Source organism: Panthera tigris, chromosome B1, assembly GCF_018350195.1.
Source record: "Panthera tigris isolate Pti1 chromosome B1, P.tigris_Pti1_mat1.1, whole genome shotgun sequence".
Taxonomy (NCBI): domain Eukaryota; kingdom Metazoa; phylum Chordata; class Mammalia; order Carnivora; family Felidae; genus Panthera; species Panthera tigris.
In genome coordinates this window covers 73,022,039-73,043,477 of record NC_056663.1, presented here as the reverse complement: position 1 = coordinate 73,043,477, position 21,439 = coordinate 73,022,039, and the positions used below count along the sequence as shown (strand labels likewise).

General features: G+C 38.8%; 1 protein-coding gene across 1 annotated transcript in view; it reads right to left on the bottom strand.

Annotated features, from left to right (window-relative positions):
• The window catches only part of DCHS2 (dachsous cadherin-related 2), a 243,217-nt gene that overhangs the window by 17,595 nt on the left and 204,183 nt on the right, over positions 1-21,439 (bottom strand). Inside the window, exons 14-16 of the mRNA XM_042983735.1 lie at positions 14,910-15,023; positions 4,607-4,818; positions 24-175 (exon numbers count right to left, since the gene is read on the bottom strand). Of these exons, the coding sequence (XP_042839669.1) occupies positions 24-175; positions 4,607-4,818; positions 14,910-15,023 (478 nt within the window). The remainder of the gene's footprint in view (positions 1-23; positions 176-4,606; positions 4,819-14,909; positions 15,024-21,439) is intronic.

Genomic DNA, 21,439 nt, shown 5'->3' with positions numbered 1-21,439 from the left:
ATGGACCTGAGCCTGGGACAGACCTGTAGGAATTGGTGAACTCATAATCTAGAATCGCATTTGCTGTCACTACACCACTCAGCGCGTCCATGTGGAAGGCGTCCCCTTGGTTCCCAGAGAGAATAGAGTACTCAATGAGGCCATTCAATCCACTGTCCAGGTCGGTAGCAAAAACCTGTGAGGAAGCAACTCTTCCATTAGATAAGAGTGTTATCTGCAATACGGGTTTAGGCTGTTTTTCAGACAAATACACTGTGAAATAATTATGAATTGTCAAACACGCTCTAAAAACAATGATCAAAGGACTAGCAACAAATGGCTGAAGCTTACATTTATAATACAGTAGGAAATGGGTGAGAAAACTATTCTGCATGCTCATTCAAAGGATTTCCAAATAACTTTCAGTGGGAGTAGCACATGTTTTGAACTATAATTTTAGGCAAGAGGAAAAAATACAGGGATACCTCAGAGTTACTGCGGGTTCAGTTCCAGACCACCAAAATAAAACAAATATTGTAATGAAGCAAGGAAAATGAATTTTTTGTTGCCAGTGCATATAAAAGTTATGTTTACACTCTACTGTAGTCTATTAAGTGTGCCATAGCATTGTATCTAAAGAAACAATGTGCATATCTTCATTTAAAAATACTTTATTGCTAAAAAATGCTAACCATCATCTGAACTTTCAGTGAGTCTTGCCTCTGTGTTGATGGCTGCCGACTGACCACGGTGCTGGTTGGCGAAGGCTGGGGTGGCTGTGGCAATTTCTTAAAATGAGACGACAATGAAGTTTGCCACATCCATTGACTCTTCCTTTCATGAATGATTTCTCTGTGGCATGTGATGCTGTTTGATAGCATTTTACCCACGGGAGAACTTCTTTCAAAATGGGAGCCAGTCATCCCAAACCTTGCCCCTGCTTTTTCAACTCAGTTTCTGGAATATTCTAAATCCTTTGTTGTCATTCCAGCAGTGTTCACAGCACGTTCACCAGGTAGGGCTTCCATCTCAAGAAACCACTGATCGCTATCACCATAGCAGATATAGTAATAACGAAAAAGTGTGAATATTGCAGGAATTACCAAACTGTGACACAACGTGAGCAAATGCTGTTGGAAAAATGGCGCCAGTAGACTTGCTTGATGCAGGCTGCCATAAACCTTCAGTTGGTAAAAAAAAAAAAAAAAAAATACAGTACCTGTGAAGTACAATAAAGTATGATAAAACAAGGTACTGTACTTGAAAAGAAATCTAATTTGCTTGAATAGAGGGCTTCCAGTACTATATTTAGATTCATGCCAGTACCAGAAAATGGAAGAAATCCCTGCATAGTGAATGGTAGTCGTTCATTTGATGTTTTTCCTGCTTAAAGTATTGCCTGTAAAATAGGCCATATGTGGATTTTTTCATATTTTATTGAAAGTCTCATTTGAGAAGGACTTTTAATTAATGAAACAGCCTAGATTTCGTGCTAGCAAATTTAGATCCTGATCATTTATTTAGTAAATTATCAAAGTAATATTGAGGATGAAACAGAAGTTTTGCATCATTCTCCATGGAGATATATTATTTAGTCTGCATTACATTTTAATCACAAAACTAATTCTATTAGTGAATTCGAGATCTTGTTTAAGAATAAATTTACTGATTAATTAAAATTTTTTTCTACTTATTTTTATCCTCTGTGTCCCTCAGCTGTGGCCTGACTGCACCTCACATTCCCATCATCTCTCTCCTGGGTGACTGCTGTCCTGATGGGCGTTTGCTTCTAACTCCTTCCCCTCTCAATCTATCCTTCACACTGTTGCCAGATCTCAGGGGATCCTGAGTGGCCCAAGTGGGACATCGAGGACCTCATCAGGAGGGCACCCAAGTCAGCTACTCAGTAAAGAAAGGCAGCAATACACAGTTCCTTCAAGATCACCAGGAAAAGAAACTCATATGCATCTGGGTAGAATAAAACCCATCGTGTCCCCTGAGTGCTTGAAGTGTTACAGAGAGTAGGTCTCCCAGGAGGTGTATCAGTTAGGGTTTTAGGATGCCAGCAGTACATATCTGCCAGGGCTAACTTAGCCAGGAGAAATGGATCCGAAAGACGGCATTCTGAGGTGCCTGGGTGGTTCAGTCGGTTAAGTGTCCGACTTTGGCTCCGGTTATAATCTCACGGTTCGTGGGTTCAAGCCCCGTGTCGGACTCTGGGCTGACAGCTCAGAGCCTGGAGCCTGCTTCAGATTCTGTGTCTCCCTCTCTCTCTGCCCTTCCCCCACTTGTCCTCTGTCTCTAAAATAAATAAACATTAAAAAAAAAAAGATAGTATTCCGGGGCACCTGGGTGGCTCAGTCACTTAAGCATCCAACTCTTGATTTTGGCTCAAGTCATGACCCCAGGGTCATGGGATTGAGCCCGATGTCAGGCTCCATGCTAAGCATGGAGCCTGCTTAAGATTCTCTCTATCTGCTCCCCTCCACCACTCATGTGCTCTCTCTCTCTCTCTCTCTTTCAAATAGAAATAAAAAATTTAAAAAGCCCATTAAAAAAGAAAAAGGAAGATAGTGCCTGGGTGAAGGCCAAGAACCTGGGCCACTCTGGGGGCACAGCTTTGAACTGTTTCCACCAAGATAAGTCAGCTCTCCTGTGCCTCTGTGCTGGTGTCTTACCACTCAAGATTCAAATTCTAGGGAGAGAAAGTCTGTATGAGACTGAGGCAGATGACAACACCTTTGACAGGGGACAGGGACAGGGGACAAGTCACTACCTTGGCTGACAATCTCACCAAGACTGCATCTGACGGGGGATGGGCAGTTCCTAAGGTAAGTTTGCGGGGCTATAACCAACAGCGGGAAGTCTGGACAGTGTGCCGGCAAAAGCAAGAACTACCACAAGTACTGTAACTCCAGAACCTTATTTCTGGAACTGTAATTCCAGAAATAAGTTCTTATTTCTCTGAACAGAAACACAGGGAGATGGCAGGTCTGGTTTCCTGAGAGAGTCAAATGACCTAAAATGTGAAGAACAAAGTTCATTGTATCTGTCCCTGACTCAGCCTTCTTGAAGTTTGACCTAATCGGACGCACTGGTGGGTCAGGCTCTCACTCACTTGTTGTACCTGGGCTTTAACAGTGTCTTCACCTTCTTGTATTCCACACTGAGCAGTCTAGCTCTATCCGAGTCAGGATGCATGACAAAGAAGTGCAAGGCATCAGCATCCCAGGGCAGGGGCCCTCTGTGACAAAGCAGGCCACACAGTGGCTCTGGAGGCGTCTGTCATCCCCGCTAAACAGGCATCACTGCGCAGGGTGATACAGATTGGAAAAGTGAATGCCCTTGCTTTCTTCTTCAACATCTCAGTCATGGCTGAAGCCGAAGTAAAGACACAGCACTTGTGGGACAGGCTGGCGACTGCAGCCATCAGGCTACTGTCACACAAAAGAAATCTGCAAAAAGAGCAGAGGAAATCCTGGGGCATGGAGCTAAGACTCCAAGACTCCTGAGACTGCGCTGGTCTTGTCTGCACCGACAGAGGGGCACATGTGTATCTGGAACTGACCTGGAAGTCAAACAAAGGCATCTCTCCATATGCAGGTGAGGGTAGCTGCACAGCAGAGCATTGTGGGAGGTCTTGTCCACCAAGTGTACTAACCTGTCATCTAGCCTCCTGACCCCATCCACCTAGAGAGAAAGGAGTGTGATCATCACTAGGGGCCGGATCACAGTAGAGGGGTTACAAAGGCCAAAGGGAAGGCCCTGGTATGCCGCTGACTTTGCCAGGAAGGGGTTTTTATACTGATTTCCCGTGCGGGTTCCCACGGGGTTGTGCATTTCCAAATGTCCAAGTTCTTGAGTATAAAAGAGCAATTCAACTGTGATGGGAAAGGTAAAACTGGGTACTAGTCCCAAAGTAGGAAGAGAGACTATCAAGGATGAGTGGGTTTTAGAGCCTGAACAAGACTACCTTAACAACAGATGATCTTTTTCACGGCCTGGCCCTTTTTTCTGAGATGGCATTAGGCTGGAAACAGCGGATCTGTGCCTTTCCCATAAAATGTCCGCAAATTTTGAACCCAGGGAGCTCTCCCATGTGTCTGTGCCTCGGTCCACGTTGCTCTGGCTGCAGCCCCCCCTGGCGAGTACCTGCTCACCCTTGAAGACCAAGTGTAAATATTATTCTTCTGTGAAGCCTTATGCTGTTTCTCCAGGAAGAGTTTGTGTCTCCTCTTTGCTCTCATGACATTAAATAGGCACTTCTATTTAACATTAATAACGTGCCTTTAAATTATATACTTACTTTTCTGACTTCCCCACTAAATTGTACACATGGCAAGATGAGCTGTTTTTGTGCCCTTGTATACTCCCTGCTGGTGCTGGACAGAGTCCTTAGGGACAGCAGGTGGGTACTAACTGAGCATGGGATGAAGAGAGGAAGACACGTGAACTCAGAAACTCTAAGCTTCAGACTTCCTTCAACCTAAGCTTTCATCCAGTTCATCACACATTTTATATCCCTGGAAATATTTCATTTATGTCCTAGAAAAAGCTTTAGATATTTTGATGTATACTGATAACAATCCCCACACACTCACACATCCACAAAACGCATTTCTGTTACCTGTATGATGCGAGCATTGTAGAAATGGCCTTCAGGCACTGATACTTGGTACACGCTCTGCTCAAAGCACGGTAAATTATCATTCACATCTTGTATCAAGACTGCTACTTTGCTGAAGGCCCTATGCCCCCTACTTTCTGCTAAAATGATGAGTTGTACTTCATTTCTGACTTCAAAATCCAGAAACTTGGGTTCTTTCACAGTGAGTTCTCCTATTTTTATTCCGAGGGAGAAAAAAAAAATGATGTTGTAGTTAATTATTTAAGAAGTTCCAAATCACCTTTGACTCAAACACTTGCACCATCACCTGTCCCTGAAAGTCTCCCATTGGCCAGCCTCCCTTCCCTCCTGACTGGGGTCATTGTGAAAAAAGTTGAGAATGTGCTGGTATTTGCAAGGTTCAGACATGAGGAGGGAAAGAAAGTATGAAATAGCTGAAATGTGGGAGCTGTCTCTTAAATCACCCTTCTCTCTCCATATTTAGTCCATCACCATGTCTGCAAAGTTGACCTTTCAAATGTCTTTTCAATCCACCCTCCATCTTCGCTGCTGCTGCCTTCCTCCAAGCCACCGGTATTTTCCATCTTGTCCTATGCTTTAGGGGTCCTGTGAGATCACTCACCTGGTCTCTGTTAATCCAGTTCCCATTCTGAACTGAATAATACAAATGGACACTGTCATTGTTCCACATAAATCCCTTCCATGCTTTTCCACAATGATTATGATAGAGCTCAGCATTTTTAACCACCACAGGGTCAACTTGCTCAGGACTTTCCTGCCTAAGGAGTCTCCTTTGTGCCAGTCCCCACTTTACTCTCTCTGCTCTGCTCACAACTCTCATAAATGTTCTGTTCCTCAAATTCTCATTTCAGAGTCGCCATGCATGCTTTTCCATCTGCCTGGCATGGTCCCCACTTCTGTGCTTCCTCAGGGATCTTTCCAGATCAGCCACCTCTGTATGTACCATCACTATGGTCAGCCTGCAACAGACTCTCACAAAGTTTCTGCATTTACTGTACTCACCTATTCCAGTCTGGTTACTCCTCTTGGTTTAGAAGCTCACAAAGGTACGGATGGCTGCCTGTCTCTTGCACCAACCGTCATATCCCCAGTACCTACTTAGCTCAGGGTCTGGCCTACCGAAGGCACTCAATAATACACATTAACCCTAACCAGGTTAGGGAAACTGACTCTTGAGGCTTATACCTTGTACAAGTTTCTCCCCCAATTTAAGAAAACGTCCCCCCCAATATAATTTCCTTCTCTACTTTCTGCTCTGTTTTTTCTCCCTTTTTACTGTCAAATTTCTTACTGAATTTATGACTATTGTTATCTTAGTATCATAATTTACTTAGTTCTTACTGTCAGAAATTCCATCAAATGGAGATTCATTGAATGAGCACAGATTTGGAGTTTGAGACACGTGAAACCAAGCATAAATCCTAGCCCTGGCTATTTAGTTTAGGTAAGTTACTTGGCTCTACCACCAGTAAGTTATTCAGGTTCCATGGAGCTGGGTTTCCTCTTCTAGAAAATGAGGATATTAATAATGACTTTATAGGATTGCTGGGAGAAAGAATAGAGTGCATATTTAGAATGTTCCTTTGCAGGAACATGATCTAGATTGCAGTGTCCTACCCATGTTTCTCATCCCCACCATCATCAGGTATAGACAAGTATCTATAAAAGCTCTAAATTTAGAAAGAAAACATTTAATAGCCATGGACTAATTGAAGTTTGATCTTCAGGTGAAAGAACCTGTACTGTTTCTGGAAATATGGCCTGGAAGCCACAGTTCTTCCTGTTCTATTGGAACCAGTTTCCCTAGACAACCAGCGTAGCCCAAGAAAACGTCAGGCTCTTAGGTACTTACCTGGATGTTAATGGAAATCATACCTTGCTCTAGTATCCTAACTTTGGTATTGAGAGGTTTTTTGTTGTTGTTGTTTTGGGGGGGCGTTTTATAGCTTCTATTCTGTTATTAAGAAAAATTAAGTATATTCTATAAGAGTAACTCACTACACTACAAAAGTTGAAATTTCACAAACTCACTTTTATTTATTGTCACCAGTTATCAATTCAGAAGACCAAACTACATTTACAAACCACCATCTGATGTTACCAACACCCCTGACGGAAAATTTAGGGTAGATATGACTGTTGGCAGCTGGAAAAATCATAAAGGTGCATTTTGATGAGCTGATGATGAAAGAAGCTGGTCTTCAGAAACTGTGGAACAAGGGCTGAGCCCCCAGCCCCAAATGGCCAAGGAACCCCAGACTGAGGTAGGCCCAAAGCACTCTGTCTCCACCAAGCAGAGCACTTAGCTTGCTATCATGTTCTGTTACTGTTAGCAAAAGAAAAATAAAATAGAAATGCAACACTATATTGCCAGTGTCACTTAGTAGAAAGTGTGCCAATTATAGCGCAGATCAAAGCGGATTTTTTAATAAAACGCTGGTGTCTAGGCTTTGATAATTGGAATTTTGCACTTGGAATGGATCTGCAGTTCTAATGCTTTCCTTGCCCGGTTTTTATTTTTGGCATAATAATCGGCATATGCTGTGAACGTTGTGTAAGTAAGAAAGACAAGAACCCGTCTCTCAGATGACTCAGGGCTGGCACACCTACTAGACCCGCCTTTGCCTTGGATGATATGTGTATATTCTTCTCAGAGATATCGAGGATTTACTGTCACCAGTGAGATGCGAGAACCACTGAGCTCTCATTACGGGCAGTAGTCCACGTTTTCCTTACAGTAAAAGCCTTGTGGATACCAACTTCGTGTTCATTCTTCCGTGTTACTGTGCCAGTGATATAACAACGTGAGAATGAAACTGCAGTAACATTTTCTTTCTGATATATGTACACATGGAGCTTTTGCCCAAGTTATCAAATACACATCAAACTGAGATTTAGATTCTTCAAATGCTAAATGCTCAAGAGCATAATCAGGTTACTTCAATCCATTACAAACTGTGCATGTGCATATGTATATACCCAAAGCAGAATGTGATAAATATTTATGTTGTCCAAAAGCTTTTAAACTATCTCCTGCTAAAACTGCATCCTCAAAACATTGCAAATTTGATCACTTTGTTTTATGTTAATCTACCAAATCATGGTTGAATACTACCATTTGTTATTTACATACATGACGTTAGTAAAACTTCAAAATTCTTTCTGGTTTGGACAGTGAGTAGATGTTTTTAAGCTAAAGTGACAAGGAGTTTGAATATAAAAGTAAACCTTTGGTTTGTGACTACAAAAGAGGGAAAACACTGGCACAGACAGAAAACAGTTCTCATCAGAGATCCATGTTACCGTAACTTATTAAATCAGTAACTAATAAAATGGATTTCTCACATTTTTACCTTTAAGAAGAGTAATCATAACCTTAGAGAACTTTACTGATTTTTCATACACACCAGTTTTCTATTTTAACTGGTATAATGGCTTAAAATACATATATATCATAGGGGTGCCTGGGTGGCTCAGTCGGTTGAGTGTCCGACTTTGGCTCAGGTCATGATCTCACAGCTCATGGGTTCGAGCCCCACATTGGGCTCTGTGCTGACAGCTTGGAGCCTGGAGTCTGCTTTGGATTCTGTGTCTTCCTCTCTCTCTGCCCCTAACCCAGAGCATTCTGCCTCTTTCTCTCTCAAAAATAAATAAACATTAAAAAAAATTTTTAAAAACCCCACTTATTTAAAAATATGTATTTATTATAAAGGCTATATTAGGTACCTTTACACACAAGTTTGAAGATTATGCGACGAAGGTGGCATGAAAGATGAATATAATAAAAGGTTTTTAAAAAAGTTTCTTGACAGCAGTTTGGAAGACCTCATAATAAAAACAACTAAAATGCTTGATGAAGTGTGTGTGTGTGTGTGTGTGTGTGTGTGTGTGTGTATTGAAATGAATTGTTGAGTTGGTATAGCAGAAAGCAATCCTCAGAGGACAAAAAAATAACTGAAAACAGTAATCCATGGAGTTAAGCAAGCACTAAAATCCCATTTTTATTCGAAAAGTCTCCAACCTTCTGCCTTGAGATTCATCTCTGATAGTCCCACGGGGTAGAAAAGCAAGGGAAGAGGCCCGAACCCAAAAGGTGAAGGAAGAGTCTAGTGGAAAACCTGGAATAAAGCTGTAAACTCAAAGGCTACCTATGCCTCAGGTGAATGATCAATATTTAAAAGACAAAAACAAGTGAAGAACTGATGCACAGAAACCTGTTTTTCTTGACCTTGGTGTTGGTTGGGAGGGAGAAAAAGTTTCTGCTGTGAATTCATTAACTTAAGCACAATTTATGGTAGCCATACTTTCACAGCTATATATTTGTAAAAACCTTCAATAATTAAATTTAGGCTACTCTTTGCTTGATGATGTACCCAGGCAATTTGCAGAAGGAAAACAAATCCCCTCTCAAGGGCATGAATTCAATCTGGTCTGCAAAGAATCCTCCAAGAAAAAGTTTCAAGGATAATGAGCAGCTCATAGTTAATGAGTACAAAAATCACAGAGAAATAAAGTACCATGAGTGAAAGGTAGCAAATCCACAGAAATATGAATAAATCATCAAAGATTTAAGATGCTGGAATTATTGGACACAGAATGTGACTTTCACATATGTTTAAATACATTTTTAAAAGCTTTGAAACATGAGCAAGGAATACGAGACTACTTTCTTACAGGTTTCCAATTATGGAATGGATAAATCACAGGGATGAAAGGTACCGCATAGGGGATATAGTCAATAATATTGTAATAGCAGTGTATGGTGACAGAGGGCAGTTACACTTGCGGTGAGTGAAGTATATAACCTATAGGCTTGTCAAATCACTATGTTGTACTTGAAACTGAGGTAACACCGTGTGTTAACTATACTTCGATTTTTAAAAAAGAGATTACTTAAAAAATTTTTTTTCACATTTATTTATTTTTGAGAGACAGAGACAGAGCACAAGCGGGGGAGGGGCAAAGAAGGAGACACAGAATCTGAAGCAGGCTCTAGGCTCTGAGCTGTCAACACAGAGCCCAATGTGGGGCTTAAACCCACACACCGTGAGATCATGACCTTAGCTGAAGTCAGATGCCCAACTGACTGAGCCACCCAGGCACCCCAAAAAGAGATATTATTTTTTTTACAAGACCAGGAATTGTTGACAAAGAACCAAAGGGAACTTCTGGAAATAAAAAATACAGTTCCCTAGATTGAAGACAAAGGGGCAAGGAGATAAAAATATGAAAGATAAATGTAGGAGAGAGTGTCTGGCTCAATACTTGTCCAACTAGAGTTCCCCCCAAAAAGATACAAATAAGTTATATTTAGATCAACAGCTGACTTCTTAAGGCAACAATTAGGAACCAGAAGACAGTAGGATAATATCTTAAATGTGATGAGAGAAAATAACTGTGAACTTAGACCAGCAAAAATATCTAATATAACAAGAATTAAACAAAGACATTTTTAGACAACCAAAATCTGAAGAAGTTAACTATGACAGACTCTCACTACAGGATGTACTTCAGTCAGAAAGAAGATAAAAGCAGAGGAAAGTCTGAGATGTAAGAAAGAACAGTTAGCAAAGAAGCAGATAAATCTGTTTAAAAATATTCATCATGTCTAATTTGAAAGAACTAAAATTATAACCCACAAAAATTTATAAATTGAAACAGGGATATTTGGAGATAAAGAATTCTAAGTCTCTTGTATTATTCAGGAGCAGGATATTGGTTAATGTTAGAAGATAGCTATATAACTCCAACAAACACAGGGGGAAATGGTCATTTTCAGGTAATGATTGTATATTTTGAATGTTCAGAAAAATATTAGAACCAATAAGAGTTTACAGGTTTGCTAGGTACTAAATTAAAATGTAAAAGCCAATTTGAAGTATACCTAACAGCACTGTCATAAAAATCATTTTTTCCATTTACTTTAGCAAGAAAAAGTATAAAGTATTTAGACTAAATCTAACAAGAACCATTCATGCCTGGTATAAAAAATGTAAACCTGTATTAAAATATATTAAGGAGGGGCGCCTGGGTGGCGCAGTCGGTTAAGCGTCCGACTTCAGCCAGGTCACGATCTCGCGGTCCGTGAGTTCGAGCCCCGCGTCAGGCTCTGGGCTGATGGCTCGGAGCCTGGAGCCTGTTTCCGATTCTGTGTCTCCCTCTCTCTCTGCCCCTCCCCCGTTCATGCTCTGTCTCTCTCTGTCCCAAAAATAAATTAAAAACGTTGAAAAAAAAATTAAAAAAATTAAATAAAATATATTAAGGAATAAATGGATGTGATTTTATATATTATCCCTGAATTAGAAGACAATACCATAAAGATATTAGTTTTCCCCAAACTGATATTTAGAATTGATACAATTCCAATAAAAAAATTCTAGCAACCTAAACGTCTGTTGATGGATGAATGAATAAAGAAAATGTAGTGTATACATACAATGGCACATTATTCAGTCTTAACAAAGAAGAAAATCCCGCCATATGTGACAACATGGACGAACCCTGAGGAATTAGGTTAAGTCACAGAAAGACAAATATTGCATGATTCCACTTATATGAGGTATCTAAAATAGTCAAATTCCTAGGGGCAAGGAGTAGATTTGTGGCAGCCAGCTGCCATGGGGGAGGGGCAATGGGGAGTTGCTGTTCAGGGGGTATAAAGTTTTAGTTATGCAAGATGCCTAAGTTCTAGAAATCTGAGAGACAACACTACCCCAATAGTTAGCAATACTGTGTTGCCCACTTAAAATTTTGCTAAAAGAGAGAAAAATAGTGTTAAAAAAGAGTTTACCACAGTTTTAAAAAAGAGAAGCTTTGGTAGATGATTATTAACTATCCTACATAGCTATACAGGGCTTTGTGAGGAGGATACTTTGGCCTGATAACTTAATTACTTAATTCTAGATTGGGGCTATGCAACTGTTTTGGACATTTTCTTTGTTAATTAGGATGAGGTTTCACCTGAAATTAAATATGCATGCCATGATTACATGGGCTAAATGCATGAAAGGTGTCGATAGATGTTACATCACCCAAAGACTTATGAATAAATCTTCTTTTCTTGGAAAAAAAATCCCAATAGGCTGTGTGTGTGTGTGTGTGTGTGTATACATATGTGTGTGTGTGTGTGTGTGTGTGTGTGTGTGAAAACTTGGCAAGTGGGTACAATGATTTATATTAGAGCAAAGGGCCAATAACATCTAATATACTCCTGAAGAACAGGAGGATGGGGCTGCTTCCTTGGTATGAAAACTGATTAGAAAGCCTACGTGATTAAGGGAGTGTGGTAGTGCTGTGTGGATAGAAAAGGAGATGAATGCAAAGGAGTCAAGGAGCCTCTAAAGGGTCATGGGAAAATAACATGACCGTGAGGGTTTTGCCATTGGGATAACTGGGAATCCTCTTTTTAAAAAAGAAGAAGAAAAAGAAAAAGGAAAGTTATCCCTAACTCATGCAAAACATGAAACTCAATTCTAGATGCACTACACATGTAAACATGAAACACAGGAAAACTATAAAAAGCTTAAAAGACACTGTAACAATATATTCATGATCTCAGGATAGGGAAGAGTCTCTTCACCTACAAAACGGGAAAATCATAAAGTAAAAGGCTGATTAATTCTAACTAAAATAAAAATGTGCCAGTAAGAGAGTGAAAGACAAGTCACAAAATAAAAATTTTCAAAAGAAAAAAAAACAGACAAAGAGGGTGCCTGGGTGGCTCAGTTGGTTAAGTGTCTGACTCTTGATTTTGGGTCAGGTCATGATTTCACGGTTCCTGTGCTGACAGAGCGGAGCCTGCTTCGGATTCTCTGTCTCCCTTTCTCCCTGCCCTTCTTCCCTGCTCACTGTCTCAAAATAAACAAACATTTAAAAAAAGCAAAGGACAAATGCTAATAAAATATGTTAAAAATCCGTAGGCTTCAGAAAGAGAAACATAAACAACCCAGTAGAAAAATAGCAAAGTGTATCAGTCTGCATTTTTCATATGGGAGAAAATAGGAATGGCCAATAAACTATAGAAAATGCTCAGATTCATTAGTAATACAGAAATGCAAATTACAACCCCAGTGAGATACCACTTCGCACCTGCCAGATTGGCGTAAGAAAGGATGCAAACAACCACGATTGCCCCCATTCGGTGCTGGTGGCACGTGAAGTGGGACAAAGCAGTTTGTAGAACAATTTGGCACTATCTGTAATGCCGAACATATGCATCCTCTGATGTATATGCCCAGCCTATACTCTAGGGCCTAGAGAACTCTTTACATATGTGCCAGAAGACACGTACAAGGTTTCTCCTAAGAGCGCTTGTTATTGTATCCCCACACAGGAAAACCTCCCTGTCCATCAGCAGTGGAATGGATAAATAAGTTGTGACATAGACTGACAACTGAAAGCCACAAAGAAATGAAAATGAAAGAACCCCATCTGCACACATTAACAAGAAGGATTCTAATTTTGAATAAAAGGAATCAAATTTCAATAAAATACATAGACTATGAATCCATTTATATAAAATTCAAAAATAAGCAACCTTAAACAGCTTTATTGTATAGAAGTGCGTTTCCTGTAAGTCACGAGGGAGTGATTATCCCTGAAGTTGGGACATTAGTCAGCCTGGAGCAGTAGAGAGAAAGGATGCAATCAGAAAAGGGCTCAGAGGGAGCACCAATGATGGTTGTGTTCTATTTTATGATCTCGGCTGCTACTTATTCTTTGCTACTCCTCATTAATGTGTGCATAATGGTTTATGCACTATAAGTCACAGTAAAAATGTTGAGCAAAAGAAATCAAGTCATAGAAGAGAGTACGTTAGCATGATTCTGTTGTGATGTTTCAAGCAAGGTAAAATGAAAGAATACATTGTTTAGGGATTCAAAGACAGTGGGAAAATTATAATGAAAAAAAGGCAGTGATCAATACCAAATTCAGATTATTGGTTACAGACTACCTCAGATAAAGGAAGAGAGATGTGAGAGGGAAGGGACACAAGAGGGCTTCCTGAGGTTCTACTAACGTCTCCTCTCTGGAGATAGGTGGCAAGTACATGCTCATTAAATAGTTTTATATGTCTTAGCATATCATCTTGTAGCTGTTTCACAGTAAAATTTTGAAATAAATTTCAACATAAACAAATATTTAAATTGAAGAGCAAAGAGTTATCTGTGGATGACCTCTTTGGACTAACTGTAGGCATATTTTACCTGAATTTTGACGAGAGACTCTAGAAAAAATAGGGCCATGCCTGGGTCATGTGAAGGGTGACGTGGCAGAAGGATGTGGGTAGCCTGGGGAAATGTGCAGTCTCGGCTACTGGCCTTATTCCTAAACATTCTATGCTCCTTTCCCGGAACTTAAGATACCCGGACTACTAGAAGATTAAGGCTTTGTGATGTTCGCAAATGACCCTCCTGTCAACAGACAAGGTGCTTCCTGCACCACCCTTGAACCAAACGTTGGGGTGAAGAGATGAAGAGCTACCTCAGAAAGGCTGCCAACCAAAGGTGGTGTGGACTAAAAAGTCGTAACACTCCCCGGGACGAGAAGGCATTTGCTTAAGAAATTACCCCCTTCTCAATTCTTCCCATGTGCATGTAGTACAGATTAAATAAAGCAGTTGTATGGTAATATAGAAATTATTAAAAACATTCTTCTTGAGGTTTGACAATGCAGCAGTAGATATGTATCTAGTTGTTGGTCAAAAAGTATGTTTCAAATAATCAATTGGTATTCATTTAAAACACAATAATGGTCTTATTAAAGCTAAATTTAATACATGCTGTATTTGGAAGTAATTTCTTTACCACCACACAGAAACCTTTCCAGCTGTCCTTTTTTGTTGCATTGTTGACATTCAGTGGCGCATTAAGAAGAATCTCATGGTGAAAATGCCCTATGGCTAGACATGTGTGGTTATTTTCAATTCAAACTCAATATTGATGGTCTCCCTACTATATCTCCCACTGCCCCAAATAGATGAGACAGTTATAAGTAGAAACCAATTTGTCTTTGAAAATTCAAAGGGTAGGCTAGATACTGCCTAATTTGGAAATGTGAAGAACAGGATTCTTAGCAAGTACATGTAAATAAAGAAGTGGTCTTGATTTCTCACAATTTCTCATCAGCTACCATAAAAAATTTGTTTCTTGTTTACCTTTTCAAATATATTCCTCTCATGTTTCTACCTTTCAAATTTTGAGTTTCCTTTGCAGAAGTATTTCTTACTAGTAACATTAAATGGAGCAGGAGATAAAGTTATTACAGGAAACGGAAGGATTACCTGAGTTGGAGCACAGGGAAAAAACCCCATCTTCGTTTCCACTAAAAATTGAATATTTAATGCTGTCTTGTATTGGGTCAGGAGCAACAGCTTTTACAGTCACAATAGAAGTACCTGCAAAAATTAGGTTGAAAAAAAAAAGAAAAAACTTTAGGAAAAGAAAATTTCAGGGAAAAACCAGAGCAAACACTGGGTACTTATTATTTGCTTACTACATTTTCATTTGTTCATTCATTCAATGATTAGTCATTGAGAGTCTTCAATAAGCTAGATCCCATGCCAGGTGCTAGAGACAGAGTAGTAAGTTAGAAAAGATCTCAATCTCATGGTGATTAGCTAACGGAAGGAGACAGACAATAAACCATTAAACAAATACATAATCAAAGTAGATTTCTGATGTGCTAAGTTCCCTGGAAGAATAAACAAGGTAATGTGACAGAAAACACTTTTTTAGCGGGGAAGGCAGACGTATGACATTTCAAATGATAGGAACAGACTGATTATCAGCATGAAAGAAGAATCAGCAAGCACTGAGGGAGGGAACGATGCGATTAGAACTGGGATTTCACTGGAAGGTTCTCAAGAATCCATTTGGGCCCCAAGTCAGCACTTTGCTGTCTTCATGTGTAATATCTCATGCCCTTTGCTGTTTCTGCTTTACTTCCTCTCCAGGTTGTCCATTTGTCCTCCTCTTTTAATTGCCCATCTTTTTGGTTTTTGTAATTATTTTTTATTTAATCAACTTTATTAAGGTAACATTTACATACAACAATATACACATATCTTAAGTATACTCTTATGTGTGTTTGAACAACTATATGCACCTGTGTAACGACCATCATGATCAAGATGTAGAGTATTTCTATCACTCCAAAAAATTCCCTTGTGACTTTCTGTAGCCAGTTTCCTATTACTTCTGGTGCTAGACAATCACTGATTTACTATTACTTTGTTTTGCTTCTAAAATTTCATACACATACAACTTATACAGTATCTGTCTTCTTTTGATTGGCATTATTTTTGGAGAATCAAATATTAAGAGTTCATTCCATTTTTGCTGTAGAGTATATTCTACTGAATGGACATACCACAATGTGTTGATACATTTTTCTATATATGGACATTTGGATTGTTTTTAGTTTGAGGCTATTATGAATACAGCTGCTATAAACATCCATGTAACAGTGTTTGTGTGGACATATGTTTTCATTCCTCATGGGTAAACACATACAGTGAGTGTATGTTTAACTTTATAAAAAACTGTCCAACTATTTTCCAAAGTGATACTATACCATTTTACGTTCCTGCTAGCAACATATGAGAATTCTAGTTGCTCCATATCCACTGGTCTTCTTAATTTTAGTCATTCTAATGGATGTGTGGTAGTATCTCATTGTGGTTTTAATTTTAATTTCCCTGATGTCTGATGATGTGAGTCTTCTCGTGCTTATTGGCACAAGAAGAAAACTGAAAGGGAACATTTGAGAAGAACACAGGTGCCAACGTGGTGTCAGAGAGGAGCACACAGCAGGGATCATTAACTCAGATGCCTTCGGTAAAAGTAAGAGCATGGGCAAATGAAGAAGACAGATGGGTGGAAAAAGCAAGAGACTGTCTGATGTGCCTGAGGCACTCAGCTTCAACTCATTGCTGCCAGTAGGGAAGAGAAAACAGGCTTTAGGAAGTTTTAAATTCTGGTCAAGAGAAGCTCAAAAATTCATATTTGTTTTCATGTGAAATCTCCCAATTCATAAATGTCAGAACATAATTTAATTTAGGGGAAAAACATAAGCCATCACATGGGTCGAACAAAACACAGCTGTGGCCTGACTACAATTCTGAGCCTGCTCATTTACCATCCCTGATAGAGAAGACAAATCTCTCCTTTTTGTTATCAGCCCTTCTGGCACCTAGACTGTGGTACTTCTTTTTCATCCAGGGACTTGTACTTAACACACTCGAAGACCAATCTTATCTTTCCACTAAATTGGACTTAATTCTGTGAGAGCACAGGAGGTTTCCTGTATATTTGTGTTCCATAGATTTCTGCAACTCCAGATAAGTTTTGCCTCTAAAATTTCATATACTTGAAAATCAGAGGGGCTGTTTTCTTATGCATAGCATGCCTTTTCAAGAATCAATCATATTGTTCCCTATATTAAAAGTTTGTCCCTTTGTACATAATAGGTGCCCAAAAAGTATGGGAAGAAAGGAGATAATAGAAGAGACAGAGGAAGTAAGAGACGGAGATGCTCACTGAAGTGTTCTAGCCTGAGAGGCTAGAAGAATACCTCTCTGCCCACAGGACCCTTCTAAACCAACAGCAACTATGGTTGAAAAAAAGGCATATATATATATATATATATATATATATATATATATATATATATATATATATATATGCCTCACTGCTATAACACAATATCTGACAGTGGAATTTGCAGTAGCTAAAAAAAAAAAAAAAAACACCTATTCTGGGCCTCTGCTGGGCCTCCTCATTGACTTCTACTGTGCAGGCCCCAGGGACCAAGCTTGAAAGCCATCTTGCTCAAAGGTACAGTAAAAACAATCCCTAAACCAGGCCAAATCAATAGATCTGCTTTTTTCTGGATACTAAAAAGGGTTTCACTAAAGAGAAGAGAAGAAAGAAAAGGCCCTGGAACAGATAATATATTCCCCAGGAGCCTTTTCAACACTTAACACTCAAAGAAAACTGCAGTGATCGCTATACATATTTAAGGAAACAAGTATATGACACTGTTCACGAAATTGAAAATTCATTGAAAAAAGACATAAAATAGAATTCATTATGGAGAAAGAATGGGAAAAGCAAAACTGGATATATTACTCTCTTTAAAAACATTATGTTTAACATAAACTGTAACAAAGTTTTAAAACCATTTTTTGAGGCTTCCAAGTGGTGGTTCGTTTCAAGCCAATTATGAAGTCATTTGGTGACAATGTAAAGGATTTTAATTAATCCTCGTGGCATCAAGTTGCTGCACATGTTGAGAATCTTTCAAGCTGCATCATAATCTGGTACTTATTTTACTACATGTTAGGAGACATATGACTAATATAAAAATGCTTTACATTTTCGGTAGGAATATGCCTTCCCAGTAGTGCAGTATGTTTTACTTTCGGTGCTTAATCACAATTCTGTGCTTACAATACAATTTAGTTTTTAAACACAGGAAATTTTATTTCAACTGGCTAGTCGTATATTCTTAAGAACGGCAGTAATAAGAGAAACAGTTATGTACAAAAAAAGATGTAAGTCTTGCTGATAGCCTTTTCTCTGTGGGTTAGGATGCTTTAATTATATACCCGATTACAAAAGAAAACATGGAGATAGCTTACATGTAAAAGAACAAAGATGAGCAAAGAACTGTAAATAAGAATCACAGATGGCTTCTCTTAGAAAAGGAACAATCCTATTTTTATTGCAAATAAAATGTTCATGATATCAAGTGAAATTGTAGCACACGAAGAATTTCATTCGATGAAAATATTTCAAAGTAGATGCTAATGTCAGCAGAGAGCTACAAATAGTTATATATGTTCTTCCTTGGATGAAGTTAAATTTGAGACTACCCCCAAAAAGAGGAAATAACTAATGGGCCTTGAATCCTTCTAAGTCTTGGCTTATTGTGCACATTTTAAGTAAAAGTCTTTCTCTGGACATTTAGAGAAGTTTTACAATTACTGCTCATTTCACATCAAGGTAGGAATGATAAAATGAAAACCAACACTGTACCTTTAAATCCCATCAGGCAACTGAAACATATAGAAAAATTTACATTTTCGGCTTTTATGAATTTCACTGTAAGTGTAACATTGCATCAAAAGTGTAATACATTCCTTGTTCTTGGTTTTCTTCTTTACAAAAATACAGTTAAAAAACTAATATCAGGGGCATGTGGGTGGCTCAATCAGTTAAGCCTCCGACTTCGGCTCAGGTCATGATCTCTCGGTTCGCAAGTTCAAGCCCTGCATTGGGCTCTGGGCTGACAGCCCAGAGCCTGGAACCTGCTTCAGATTCTGTGTTTCCCTCTCTCTGCCCCTCCCCTGTTCACGCTCTGTCTCTCTCTCTTTCTCAAAAATAAAATAAAAAATAAACATTAAAAAAAAAAACAAATACCATCTACAGCAGCAGTGAACTATCTATTCAAAGCAGAATTATGGGGGTGGCTGGGTGGCTCAGTTAGTTAAGCATCCAACTGGATTTCAGCTCAGGTCACAATCTCACAGTTCATGGGATTGAGCCCTGCATCAGCTCTGTGCTTACAGCGTGGAGCCTGCTTGGAATTCTCTTTGCTCTTCTCTTACTCATGTGTATGTTCACGTGAACATGCTCTCTCTCTCAAAAATAAAGGAATTAGGGGGCGCCTGGGTGGCTCAGTTGGTTGAGCGTCTGACTTCGGCTCAGGTCATGATCTCACGGCTCGTGAGTTCGAGCCCTACGTCAGGCTCTGGGCTGACAGCTCAGTGCCTGGAGCCTGCTTCGGATTCTTGTCTCCCTCTCTCTCTGCCCCTAACCCACTTGCATTCTGTTTCTGTCTCTCTCAAAAATAAATAAACATTAAAAAAAATAATAAAATAAAGGGATTAAATACTTTTAAAAAATAGATAAAAGCAGAATTGTGTAACAATGTTATGTGACTATAAAAATCAAAATTCATGGAAATTTTTAAATGAAGTAACAATAAAAACATTTTATTCAGAGCTACCCAGGAGTAAATAATTCTAGTTTTACTTTTGTCATTTCTAAGCAGTGCAAGTATTTTATTGACGACTGACTTGAGATTTTTTAAACATTTTGATGATTTTAAACTATCTAATATCTCTTAATCATCCAGCCACTGAAATACTGAACGTATTTCAATCATTTAAGACAAAAAGTGGGAGTGACATCAGCAAGATGGCTGAATAGAAAGCCCTAGACCTCATCCCTTATAGAGACATTGAATGAACAACAATAATATATAGACCAAAAAGCCTTCAAGAAAACTCCAGGCCAGAAGGGAGTGGTATGATATATTCAAAGGTCTGAAAGAAAAAACCTGACACCAAGAATACTATATCCAGCAAAACTGCCCTTTAGAGATGAGAAAGAAATAAAGATCTTCTCAGGTAAACAAAAGCTGAGAGAGCTCATCACCACTAAACCTACCTGACAAGAAAGACTGAATATTTCCAGTTGCAATGAAAGGACATTAGATAGCAACATAAAAGCATATGAAAATATGAAGCTCTCTGGTAAAGGTAAATATACAAATACCAAATCTCATAACACTGTAATGGTGGTACACAGATCATTTTAATTCTGGTGTAAAGTTTAGAGATAAAAGCACAAGAAATCAGTATAACCATAAAACTATGTTAATGGATAAAAATACTAAAAGAGGTAATTTATGAAATCAGTAACGAAGTGGGAGGGAGAAGTAAAGGGACAGTTTTTTGTATGTGATTGAAATTAATTGTTACTGGTTTAAAATAGATTGTTAAAGCTATTAGATGTGTTATGCAATCCCTATGGTAACCACAAAGGAATTATCTATAGATGAAATGCAAAAGGAAATAAGAAGGGACCCAAAACATGTCACTACAAAAAACTAATGAAATAAGGGAAGGTGGCAAGAGAAGAAAAGAACAAAATTAAAAACATACACAAAACAATTTTAAAAAACTTTTTTAATGTTTTATTTTTGAGAGAGAGAGAGAGACAGAGAGACAGAGCATGAGTGGGGGAGGGGCAGAGAGAGAGGGAGACAGAGAATCCAAAGCAGACTCCAAAGCTGTCAGCACAGAGCCCGACGTGGGGCTTGAACCCACGAACCACGAGATCATGACCTGAGCTGAAGTCGGATGCTTCAGCGACTAAGCCACCCAGGTGCCCCTACATAAAACAGTATAAAAACGGCTGTATTAAGTCCTTCCTATCAGTAATTTTTAAAAATCTAAATGGATGAAACTCCTCAATCAAGAAACATGGAATAGCTGAATGGATTAAAAAAACAAGATCCAAGTATATACTACCACCAAAAAACTCACTTTAGATATAAAGACAGGGATAGGCCACAAGTAGAAAGGTGGGAAAAGATATTCCATGCAAATAATATCCAAAAGAAAATAGGGGAGGTTATAGTTACATCCAACAAAATAGAGTGCAAGTCAGAAACTGTCACGAGACAAATAAGGACACTACATAAAAAGTTCTATTCACCAGGAAGATAAAACAATTATAAATAAATATGCACTTAACAGCAGAACACCCATATATATGAAGAAAATACTGATGGAATTGAAGGGAGAAGCAGATAGTAACATAATTAATAGTAGAAGATTTCAATACCTCACTTTAAATAATGGACAGATCAAACAGTTAGAAAATCAATGAAGAAATGAAGGACTTGAATAATATTATAGAAATTGGACCGAAGAGACATACATGGAACACTCTACCCAACAACAGCATAATACACACCCTCAAGTGTTTTATATGTTCCCACTTGTTCCTCAAGTGCACA